The sequence below is a fragment of the Protomyctophum bolini genome (genome assembly GCF_963924005.1).
Source record: "Protomyctophum bolini genome assembly, chromosome: 5".
Taxonomy (NCBI): domain Eukaryota; kingdom Metazoa; phylum Chordata; class Actinopteri; order Myctophiformes; family Myctophidae; genus Protomyctophum; species Protomyctophum bolini.
Genome location: NC_137866.1, coordinates 13,519,895 through 13,532,191, shown reverse-complemented (window position 1 = coordinate 13,532,191; position 12,297 = coordinate 13,519,895). Strand labels below are relative to the sequence as shown.

The window sequence follows — 12,297 nt, the reverse complement described above, 5'->3', positions numbered from 1 at the left end:
AGATTCAATTGTATGCAGGGCTATGGGAATTTCTATTTGATGAACAGCACACCAGCATTTTTTTATGGATCTCATCTTAGTTCAGTGGTTTTCAACCCTTTTCATATTAAGGCCCATTCATTATTAGGCATTTGAGCCACGGTCCACCATTTGATGAGCTTTAGCCTCTTGGACCCAAATCTAGAGAATTCCAAGCTTTATCGGGGTGGTACCATAGGAGAGATAACGGGCAAATCTTTCTCAAAATAACAATTCTAGAAAAGTTAAGTTAAGTAATGCAGATGTTTAACAATAATTTAACTCTTGAGAGCGTAAAATCAAAATACAAACCAAATCCAATTAATTTTACACTCTGAAGAGTAAAAAAATCTATAAGGGTCCATTTGGTTTCCAACTCTCCATTATTTAGCTGGGGACCACCTGGAACCCCATCAAGGACCACTTGTTGAAAACCACTGTCTTACTGTAGTTGGATAAACGATGAAACACATAATAGTCTTTTCTGATCGTCGGGAGCTAACGTGAAATCATTCTCTCAAGGCATTATATTCTGGCATTCAGCTCTGAACAACAGGAAGAGTAGAATATGTGTGAAATGAAATGAAATGAAATGTCAGCACTTGTTTAATAGCTTGTACTGTATGTATTACAGCAGTGCCGTTTGTACGTACGTTGTAATCAGGGGGATTAACTGTTATTAGTGAGATAAGCAGGTGCGTTGTGCTTAAACGCTGATTAATAGTGAAATCTTCTGTTTTCACGCTGATGAATATTATAGCACACTAGATGAGACAACTTAAACAATCATTTGATTATTATATTATAAATTCTACAAAGATATTGTTCATCAATGTACTACTACTAGTGTACAGTACAGTTTATTGCTGTTATCAGTGTACTATTACCACACTACAGTGTAGTTCCAGAATTGAACTACAGAGGGTGTTTTGTTGAGGTCACTGAGAGGGTTGATCACTCACGGCTTTGTAATCGATCCACGTGGAAGGTTTGGATGTAGAAGCACGAGACTGTCTTTATCTTCTCCAGCAAACGTGTACGTCCAGCCAGCCATTAATGTCTCAGCATTACTGGAAAATCAAGCGACTACAATATGTATAGGGACCGTACATGAAGTTTCCAATGCATTAAACCGTTTGGTCTCTTTGTCTGTCCATCCGGCTGCCTGCCTTCTCCACTCACCTGCAGCACTTTTGCCTCTTTGTCTCTGCATCCCCCCCCCCCCCTCCCAATCCTAACTGCAATCCTCAACTTCCTGCTTTGCTTACTACACATCAACCCCCCCCCCCCCCCCTACCCTCCCCGTCCCGCCTCATCTTAACCACCCTGCCTTGGTCTCCTCCCCCATCTGTTGGACCAGGATCTAGTAGCCACCCCTCGGCCCAAACAGGAGGTACTACTCGTCCCTGCTCTCTCTCTCTCTCTCTGCCGCGTGCTGTACTTTATGTGACCCTCACCACCAGTGTGTGCCGTCATGTCCCGTTGTCCTATCTATCATTGTGACCCTGATGTATTGTTAGAATGAATAGAAACGGCTGTAGAGTGATTGCTTGCCACAGCTCGTTCAATCATTCAGGTTGTCTTCTTATTCCAACTTGAACACTGTGAACATTATTCACTTTGATGCAAAGCTGGGACTGTAGTGTGCATGCATGCACCCTCTGCCATTTTATCTGAATATTTAAATCTCTGGAATCAATGGGATGGCTTCTGTCTCGGCAAACAATGCCAAATGCAAATGAGAATATTGCATAAAGTTCTGTCTTCATAACAGCAAAGATTAGCAGACTGCTGTGACACGTACACCACGGCAGTGTGTAAAGCTAATTTATCACAATGCCAGGCTGCTGTACAGCACTTTAGTAAAACAGCGTGTAGGGACATCGAAGCTCTTAGGGGAAAATATTAAGACTCCATTAACATTTTGTCACTGTGATGATCACTGCGGGATCTTTAATCTTCAATGATAGCATCAGTTGAAGTGAACGTTGTCTTATATAGCCGATGGGCTTTAGTCAGCCGGAGAGGTCCTCTGGATTGCTTTTCATTAGAGACATCTCGGGCCAAGGGCAGAAGGGAAAGTTGAAAGTGCTCACATGTTCAGTGGCGCATAATGAGGTTTCTATCTGGAGCTGGTCATCATCCAGTCCTCCATCTGTGCAGCGTTCTACAGAAACAGGATTGGACATTTTGTTTTGTAACATGCATCACCTCACCATACCAGAATGTAATTTTACATGGCATTTAAAGATGAAACGACCTCTTAAAAACTCACCCACAAAGACACGTGTTGTTTAATTCTGGATATGTCCTGTGCAATGCCACCGAAGGTGACTGTTCTAACCCAATGCATCTATGGTCTGCATTTATATAGACTGACTCTATGCATCTATCTGTGTCCACATTTGTGCTCTGCTCACTCCACATGAGTAGCAGTTCTTGGACAAGCCAGACGACGTCCTGCAAAAGCACCAGGCCAGCATCAATGAGCTGAAGAGGGCTCTAAGGCAGCCCAACAGCAAACTGGCCCAGAGGGAGAAACGACTTTCTTCCACCACCCCTCCTGGAGGCACCCCCGAGAAGAAATCGGTAAGAGTTTGAGACATAGAAACCATGTAACATATACAGTACATCTCTAGGAAGCTAACCACAGTCATGTTTGTAACGTTTGTTGAATGTTTGGCAAAGTATTTATGTCTAGGTGTGCTTCAGTGCTGATAGTGAATACTGTATTACCCTATTCTTTTCCTATTTACATACCAAAATGTTATGTAATTGTTATATTGGATTGGATCTCGGTCACTTTATTTTATTTACACATTCCCTAAATCTAAGGTTTTGGCAAGTTTGCATGCCAATTTGTCCTTCAGATATTGGTTATAGACTGTCTTTTTGAGTTACCTTGTGAATGAATGATTTGTGTGGTATTATAGTAGTAGTAGTAGCAGGAGCAGCGTAATGTTTGAGGCTAGGCTAATGCAACTGTTTACTCTATGTCAACATAGGCCACTGATGATGCCAAATTGATTGACAAACAAGATGTTTATGAAGGAGCCATGGATGTTTTCTCTAAGGTGGAAAGAAATAAGACTTCTCCTTACCCTCAGCACTCTACCGTTAGTAGAGACATGTTTGTGGTCAGCCCTTGGAATCATAAGGAGTCTGTGGATGGTGTGAATGGAAAAGTAACAGATGTGAATGCCAATTTAGCACCATGGGAATCTATGAGATCCAGAACAGGTGGATCGGTGTCCCCAAACTATGAAACTGATCTGACTGCCACGAGACTGAAGGATATAAGCTGCGTGGAAAATGTAGCTGTAGCAAGTAATGGCCATGTGCATGACAGCCTTCACACAAAGAATGGGGTTCAAGAGAATGGGTATGCCATTCCAGGAAACATATGCAGCGAACAAAGAACTGAAGGGAAAAACACAGAGTTGCGGCAGCCTCAGTATCAGTGCGACTTTCAAGACAGACCAAAGCACTTTGATGTCCCGGTAGCAGCGGATTCTATACCAAAGGGCGGCGGCGGCACGCTTGAAACTGACAGCAAGCAATCCGACACTTGGAAAACAAAAGACCCAAATCCTGAGAGAGCAAAAGACTCGCAGGTGCCCAGAATAGTTCCTCTCAAGCCACGGAGATCAAAAAAGTATTTGAATAAGGGGAACAAAGATGCTGACAACTCTCGGACTCAAACCCAAACCAACAATGTTGGTGATACACAAATGATGATATCAATAGAGGGACCTTCTGAAACGACTGCCGTGCAGTCTACCGCGTACAGTGTGAGGCAAGACACACCAGCTACCAAACAGGACACAACTGGCACAGCAGTGTCACTTCAGCAGCAGTTCCAACCTCTTCAATTGCAGAATATTGACTTGCTAGCTCAGCTGGACCTGATGGACGTGAGGGATATCACAGGACTGAGTCAGTGGGCAGGGGGAGGCATGCTCATACACGAAGAACATCTTCAAAACTACCCAGACTTTAGAGACAGCCTCCTCTGTAGCACCATGTTTTCGGGCAGCCACACAACTCCCCCACGAACACTCCCTCTGAAAACCCAGTGGTCCAGAGAGACTGGCATCCGCAACAGGCACAGCAACATAGACACCAGCCACATCCACTACAGGAACTCCAGCCAAGAAGCAACCAAGAGGAAGCAAGCGGTAAACCATCTGTCCCGCTACCCGTGCTTGCCCATCATCGGAAACTAAAACATTGCATGCAGCTTCAGGCGATATCGTTCAAACCTTGTTTTAACCATTTACAAAATGTACACATACTTCAGAACACCATGTGGCTGTGTATGAGAGGGTAAAAACGCTCACGGGCCCTCGCATCGCATCATTGCCCGACTTAATTCACGTCCATGGCCCCAGGAGCTTATTAAACTCTCTCTGGTTTCCCTCCGCACAGCTTAACATCTGCTTGGCCATCCTAGAAGCCTACAGGCCTTTTAAGCAAAGCCTTCATTCCTTAAACAGTTGATGGCCCTCGTATAGCTCCGCCTTAACTTGTCACGTTAACACCCCGGTGGTCTCTCCTTCCAACATCACCCTTTTCCCTCCCCGACTAAAGGTGGTTGCTGTTGCAAGGAGCGCAAGACCTTCCGACCATCTTTGTCTGAAGCTTTTTCCTTAAATGTAAATGTTCTTTTTTTCCCCCCTAAATGGCTGAGATGGACATTTATTTCTATCAGATGTTCAGACTTGGCACCTCTGTAGCAGTAGTGATCAATGGAAAACCCATTAGGTGGAACCGTTGGGCTGCAGAGATGCCAAAAAGCTTCAGGGCTTCGGCATCCACATACAGCAGCTGCCACTGTAAAAGTCCCTCTTCGTTGTGTTCTTCTTCCCTCAGTCCCACACCACAGAACACCTCTTTTTGTACTAAACAGTAACACTTCATTTGTATATATTTTAAAGCATTATTTGAATGTCTAACAATTCAAAACCAATTAGTTTCAGTACCTACAAAGAGCAGAACTTGATTTTTCCAGCAACAATGCTGTAAAAAAAGTGAGACTTTTACAATGGCTGTACATACGTATCTCTGTGCCCTATCTGTAATTATATGATCTGAATCCTGGGATATTTTAGAACCTAACCTCAACTGTGCATGGCATCACCATTGCACTTCCAGCCATTTTAATGATGTCAATTCAAGCTTGAGAATACATCCGATGTGCATGCTACTTAAAATAGCCCGAAGCTTTTAGAATCTCTGGGGGGAGGTGGGCGGGTCATATCTCAAGTTTGGCATAAGCGCAGCAGTTGTCAGACCTGTCAGGTATTTTCATTTTTTTTAAATGAATGGCAATGCAGTAAAGTTAGGTACTGTACGCATTAGCAAATGCAATTAGCTTAAAAGCTTTATGTACACACACACACACACACACACACACACACACACACACACACACATATACACACACACACACACACACACACACACACACACACACACACACACACACACACACAAGATGAATGAGCTTTCACGCAATATAAAATGAATGCACTCTTCAACCTTGTGTTGTGCTGCAAACAGCATACCATAATGTATTTGTCAATACAGTGACGGAGATAACCATTTCATTCTGTTGTTCTTGAACTCCTAAAAAGACAGCAATTATGGTTTATAGCCGTCTATCACACCACTGCAAAGTAAGCCAAAAATGGCTCTATGGATTTATTGCAGACTGTTATTTTCTCTCTATGCTGTCTATAGGAGACACCCTCTACACCTGCCATTCACGAGGAGTTTCTCAGCGAAGCCTCAGTGAGTCAGCTCTCATCTCTGCTTATTTCTTTTTTCTACTTATTAGTAGAAATAAGACAACAAACTGCAAAGCTAGCTATTGTAAAATCCTGAGTGTTCATGTAACTCTGAGAGTGTATAACCAAATGATTTAGGCCCTTGCAAACTCTGGGCCGCAGCGCCATATGCCTTATGCATAATCTTTTTTGGCATTTAAAATAGTGGAAATAATATGATTTACACGGTGTGAGCTTGTACAGTAGATTGGATATTTTCAGTATTTCAAAATGTATTAAAAAACACAGGAATTGACCTTGGTTTGATTGAAAAAGGTTTTGAGGCAACTGCATAACTGGTTTGTGGGGAGAAGCACACCAATGCAGCCACATTTTTACATTTTTGTCATCGTCCTGACTGCATGCAATGACCAAATGAGTCCTATAATTTTCTCAAACGTCCCAAAGCATTTATTTTGTTTAAAGCAGCACATTGTGGGAAAATACTCATTCATTGCACAACCTTCTCCTAATATCTGTCGTGCAGAGGGAGCCATGGGAGAGACGCCTGGGGTCTGTTTCGGAGGACGAGCAGGACCACGACATGCTGTACCTGAAGGAGACCCACCTGGGCATCGAGCGCAAGTGCTCCAGCATCACGGTCAGCTCCACGTCCAGCCTGGAGGCCGAGGTGGACTTCACCGTCCTCATGGACCTCCACACGGGCATGGAGGAGTTCTCCAAGGGCATGACGGAGCTCGGCGGGAGGGATTTGTCACCAGACGGGGGTCTTCGCTTCAGCATTGACCTGCTCCAGCAGCAGCAGGTCGCCCCCGAGCTGCCGCCTCCCCTAGTGTCAGCACCTCTCGCCAGAGGAGCGAGTAGCAGCCCTCCAGCCAAGCTCGTCCTTGCAGATGAGGGCCAAAGGCCAGAGGCCAAACGGCACGATGGTCAGGTACACCGACATTGTCTTCTTTTCTTTCTTTAGGCTATTGACTTGACTATATGCATTATCCTCTTTCTATCTGCAAATTGTTTGAATTTGTGCTCAGTTGATATCACTAACGGCCCTGCGTACCACCTGCAGAAGGCAGCAGGATGTTGCTTTACTGATACAGAGTGCTTCCAAACTCTGACACTTAGAAAAATAATCACCTGCAAGGAATTTCTTGCAGTTTCTGTTTTATGAAACAAACACTTTGCACATAGAAACAGGATAATTCAAGCTTTTCGTTCAGCTGCAATGTTGGTGAGTGAGTTTGACGTTGTTTAACTTTAATACAATCATAGGACTTTTCTGTTTGGATGAATGGGAAATTGCACCTAGTTACCACCTTGCTGGCAAGATGGACACGGTCTGCATAATAGAGAGTATGGCATGCATCACTTTTATACTGGGACACGCCCCCCTCATCTAGACTGAGTGGAAAAACATTGAGCATTGGAGTTTGGAAACGCTTGTTGGAAATCACACAACAGACCTGTGTATCACCTGTTTCTAAATGTCACGTAATGCAGGAGGCAGCAGGATGTTGCGTTATTGAAGAAGACTGCTTCCAAACTGACACTTGAAAAATAATCACTTGCATGGAATTTGCACATACGTAGATAGAGGAAATTTAAAGCTTTCCATACACCTGCAACGTTGGTAAGTTTAACGTCAGATTCAACATTTCTGCCCGGATGTATGGGCTGTCAAGGCCACTCAATAGGCGTTCCCGCTTAACTTACGGGTACGATGATGTCACGCGCGAAGTTATGACTGACGTGACATGTATATGGAGGAACACACTGTTAGTTCGAACATCGCCACTTGTGTTCGCTAGTTAGGTCAAGCCAGATGTACCGGCGGAGGATTCAAATCCCATTGTCTTCGGATATAGTCTATGTTTCTATTAAACATTTATGTTGTGTCTGATTATTGCTTTTTACAGTCAGGCACGTATATATCATGGTCGATGTTCTGTCTACCGGTAATTTCTGATTTTCCCTTAGATGTTGAAGGTGAATAATTGAATGGCTGATTTCAAAGGGCAGTGCTTATCAAAAGTCCTCGTGCAATCATTAAACCATGGCTCTGCTTCCTTCCCTCAAGCCTGTTGTGCCGAAAAAACCAAAGAGGTCAGTGCCCGTGTCGTCGTCGGTGGACAGAGATCAGCAGTCGCACAGAGACACACAGAGTCGTGTCAGTGTCACCTCCTACACAGCGCTGAGCAGAGAGGCCAGTGATGTCATGGCCCCGCCGACCACGAGGAGGACCGATGGTGATGTCATGGCCCCGCCGACCACGAGGAGGACCGATGGTGATGTCATGGCCCCGCCGACCACGAGGAGGACCGATGGTGATGTCATGGCCCCGCCGACCACGAGGAGGACCGATGGTGATGTCATGGCCCCGCCGACCACGAGGAGGACCGATGGTGATGTCATGGCCCCGCCGACCACGAGGAGGACCGATGGTGATGTCATGGCCGTTCCAGTGGTGAGGAAGACTGACGTGAGGACCGAGACGCAGCCCAATGGCTCAGAGGTCACCACTACTATCATGGAGTTCACAAATCAGGTAATGGAAAAACGCAATCGTGTTTATGATCAAGATAAAAAAATCACACTATTGATCTTGATGTTGGATGACATGCGGTGGACAAAGGGGTAGGTAGTACAAAAATGTTAATATGAAATATTTAACTTTATAATTATAATTTCTTTATAAATTTATATTTTAATACAAAGTAAATTGATACGGATTGGAATAACCACTATACTGTATAGGACAAGGCACTTGATGACAATCTGTATGTTTCAGGATCATGGAATCGTTGGCTTAGGAGAAGTTCCTTATTCTACAAGAGATAGTGTCTCTCCCGTGAGTGAAAACTGCTTGACCTTTCCGATTTTGACCCGGGATAGCTGTTACTAACTCTTTAATTCTCGAGAGATGTTCTCCCGCAATGTTAGAATATAAGACTCTTATCCAAAGACCTGAATGGCTGACGGGACACCCCTCAATGTAGATAGATACAGTAGCAACATTTCAAGGGAACAGGAAAACAGGGTATTATATTGTGAAAAATCTGTAGAAGTAATTTTCACTGCTATCGAAAATATTCCCATTGGAAGTCAAAAGTGATCGACTGAATGTTGCAACAATTAGAATAGGGCTCTGTCTCTAAAGATCTTTTGTCAAATAAATACCGGTCTTTAATTTGCCTGCATCATTAAAACAATACAACTTGTATTCCTGTGGTGTTTCTCCATATAGTGTACTAGTATAACTAGCATACAAGTGTTGATTTTGAAGTGTGCGTGCATGTGTGTTGTATCTAATGTACTGTCTTAACTTCTCAGATTCATATGGGTAGTCTGGGAAGAGAGTCGACCAGGTCGCCTATTCTCCTCGCTGAAAACGTCACCTCGGCAACCACTCAGGTCACAAAGGTAAGAACCCCTCATTAAAAACTGCATATCGTTGCTGTCGAGCAGAAACCATGTAGGCCTATCTCCATGTGTTTTTTTTCATGCATTTATTCCCCATTTCATTGTACAAGGGTGTCACACATAATTATGTAGTGAAACTGGCCGATCTACAAGCTCACAATGCATCGCAATGCTACGTGTTGTAAGCCTGTTTCACTTTCCTTAGGTTATATAAATATTTTAATAATTAAAACTATTATGAAGAGATAAAGTTACGCTATTAATTAAAGACTTCTGCAGTGCCTCCTCGTGGCCACACACGGTAACTGGGTACTACAAATTCTATTAACATTGAGTGACTGCAGTTTCTTCCAGCGGTGAAATGTCCCTTTAGGTCTAAATGCTGTTGTGTGTTGCAGACGGTGAAAGGGGGGTATTCAGAAACCAGGATTGAGAAGAGGATCATAATCACAGGAGATGATGACGTGGACCAGGAACAGGTGGGTTCAGATGGAGGAGGGATTGCTACAGTATGAAGACAGCTGCAAAATGATATCCATCAATTGTTTCATTCTGTAAAGGCCAGTTCAGATTCAGATGACGGATTCGTGGTGAGATCAAACCGATGTAGAATGTTGCAGAGTAAAATGTCATTGGTGTGATCATACCTGTCTGTCTGTGTCTGTCTAGCACGAACACTGGTTATAGCAACTGATTACTACACAAACAGGACCAGCGGCACTTAAAAAGACACACATGCACGGCACACAGAGACATGCGTGATTCTACAACGGGTTGGTTTTTGAAGTCCGGAAGAGACACGCTGTGATTGGCCGGTAGTTAAGTGCACTTTGAGCCACTTTGAGTGACCGTTGGGGCAAACGTTCACCCCAAAACATGATTTATGGCCCGGGCTGGCCTAGCAGTCCGGGCACCTACGTAGGCTGCTGATCCTTAAGCCTGACAGTGTGTTGCGGGCTTGACTCTGCGTGTCTGCTGTCACTCCCCATAAACATATTTTACGACAGTGCCTATCGGTACATAACTCAAGTCGCTAGAGCGAACTTCGCAACGTTCGGCATGGCACTCGCTCCCTTTTGGTCGCTCGCCGGTGCCTCTTGTGGCTCAAGTTCGCTTGAGACGGCGTGCCTCCGACACGGTCAAAAAATAATAATAATCTGCGGTTGTTGGAAAGATGGTGGTGGCAGCAGGATTCGATACCAGGAGTTTGGATTTAAAGCCTTCCTCTGATTGGCCTATACCTTGACCCTTCTGTGACGCACGCAGACGCTTGCCTTCCCTGAAATGGCACCTGAGATATAGACACCCCAGAACCCAAGGAGGCGTCTACCCTTCTCTGTCTACTGTATGCTATAACCTGCCATGTTGATCTTTAATTAGCAGTATTTGCCACACCTACAGTAGGTGTGATTTGCTTCAAGTCGCGCTATTGAAATGAACAGACAGACATTTAACATTGTAATTCTTCTAATGGAGTAAACTGATCAAAGGCACCGCTTACTGCACGCTTGGTGTGATGTTTAAATCTCCAAATTGTTTACACACTGTTTTAGCAACAATATTGAATGTAGACGTCACAAGATGCATCGATAGGCATAGATCTCCGATCGTCTAGCTACGCAAGACTAATTGGATGAAGATATACACATAGAAATAGAAATGTTCTCCAGAAACACAAGAGAGAGGCAAATGTCATTTGTAGTTGTAGAAAAATCACCACATTCGACAGAAAATGTACATTGACTCCTACCATAAAAAATTATAACAATTTCACTCCGTTGCAGGCCCTGGCTATTGCAATACAGGAAGCCAAGCAACAGCATCCAGACATGCTTGTCACCAAGGCTGTGGTTGTCAGGGAAACGGAATCATCCACTGAGGACCCACATGGAACAACTGAGGTACAGGAGCTGGCTCAACTTCAAACAATAATAGCTGGCTCTGTTGCAGCCCTGTGGTTCTCAAAGTGGGTTCCGGGGGGACCCCCAGGGGTCATTGAGAGGGTTCCAGAGGGTCTCCAGGTAAAATGTGTTAATACAGTGACAAAATCGGTTTAACCACTTTAAATATAATATTGACTATTTGAAAATAGCCATATCTATAAGCTCACAGTGTGTGTAATGCAATGCATTGTGAGCTTAGCTTGTAGATCTTCTATTTTCAAAAAGTCTTGAAAGAAATGTAATAATTTGTAAAAAAAAAAAAAAAATGGGGGTCCTTTACAATACATCAACAAAAGGTTTGAGAACCACTGTTGAAGCTTGACTGAATTTCTAAATAATTATTAAGGTTGATGTTCTCTTTCTCTCTTTTCCTTTTTTTCTGCAGTCCTGATTTTCTACTGTCAAGAGTGAGATTGCCCCCTTTAGGAACATGTCTCAGTGCCCGATCTGAGATTGTCACACATTGCCCATCAACAGATAACTGCCCAGGTGATGGAGACTGGACACACACACACACACACACACACACACACACACACACACACACACACACACACACACACACACATGCACACATGCACGCACACACCCACCTCAAAATCCTCGTCTTCTCTCAACCTCTGTAACTGGACGCCTTCAAAACCACCATTGTCAAACCAACATACATTGTGCTTTATTTATATTTCCCCGTCGCTCCGGTGACGAGAGATGACAGGATGCTGATCAGCATGATGGACATGCCGCAGCTGAAGGGATTACCCTGAACAACCTTTCGTGATCCTTGATTAGCTGACAATGTGGATCGAGAAGAATCCCTAATGTCGGGAGCAGCTTAAGGGATAAGCCTACTAAATACTCCCCCACACCTATACAGTGTGGCGTTATTTAAACCCACTTGCCTCAGTGTAATTATCTTGGAGAGGAGATGGTTGGGAAACTTTTTTGGGGTTTTCTTTTTTTTTTTATAGATTATCTGTGCTCTTGTGTCAATGTAAAACACTCGGAGGCTACGGCTTGCACCCGTCCCGCGTTGACAATACCAACTGGAAGATCAGACAAAATCGATTGGCCAAACTACTTCAACTGCAACTTCAACTGCTCTAGCATGTCCTGCTGTGAGTAACGTCGAC

The 12,297-nt window shown here is 44.0% G+C and overlaps 1 protein-coding gene across 1 annotated transcript in view; it reads left to right on the top strand.

Annotated features, from left to right (window-relative positions):
• Nucleotides 1–12,297, top strand: part of LOC308316203 (band 4.1-like protein 1) — a 48,675-nt gene extending 36,378 nt beyond the window's left edge. The window contains exons 14-24 of the mRNA XM_080764665.1: nucleotides 1,379–1,411; nucleotides 2,452–2,607; nucleotides 5,761–5,811; nucleotides 6,334–6,741; nucleotides 7,882–8,050; nucleotides 8,267–8,349; nucleotides 8,593–8,652; nucleotides 9,135–9,224; nucleotides 9,623–9,703; nucleotides 11,009–11,125; nucleotides 11,553–12,297. Of these exons, the coding sequence (XP_080620791.1) occupies nucleotides 1,379–1,411; nucleotides 2,452–2,607; nucleotides 5,761–5,811; nucleotides 6,334–6,741; nucleotides 7,882–8,050; nucleotides 8,267–8,349; nucleotides 8,593–8,652; nucleotides 9,135–9,224; nucleotides 9,623–9,703; nucleotides 11,009–11,125; nucleotides 11,553–11,558 (1,254 nt within the window). The 3' untranslated portion in view covers nucleotides 11,559–12,297. The remainder of the gene's footprint in view (nucleotides 1–1,378; nucleotides 1,412–2,451; nucleotides 2,608–5,760; nucleotides 5,812–6,333; nucleotides 6,742–7,881; nucleotides 8,051–8,266; nucleotides 8,350–8,592; nucleotides 8,653–9,134; nucleotides 9,225–9,622; nucleotides 9,704–11,008; nucleotides 11,126–11,552) is intronic.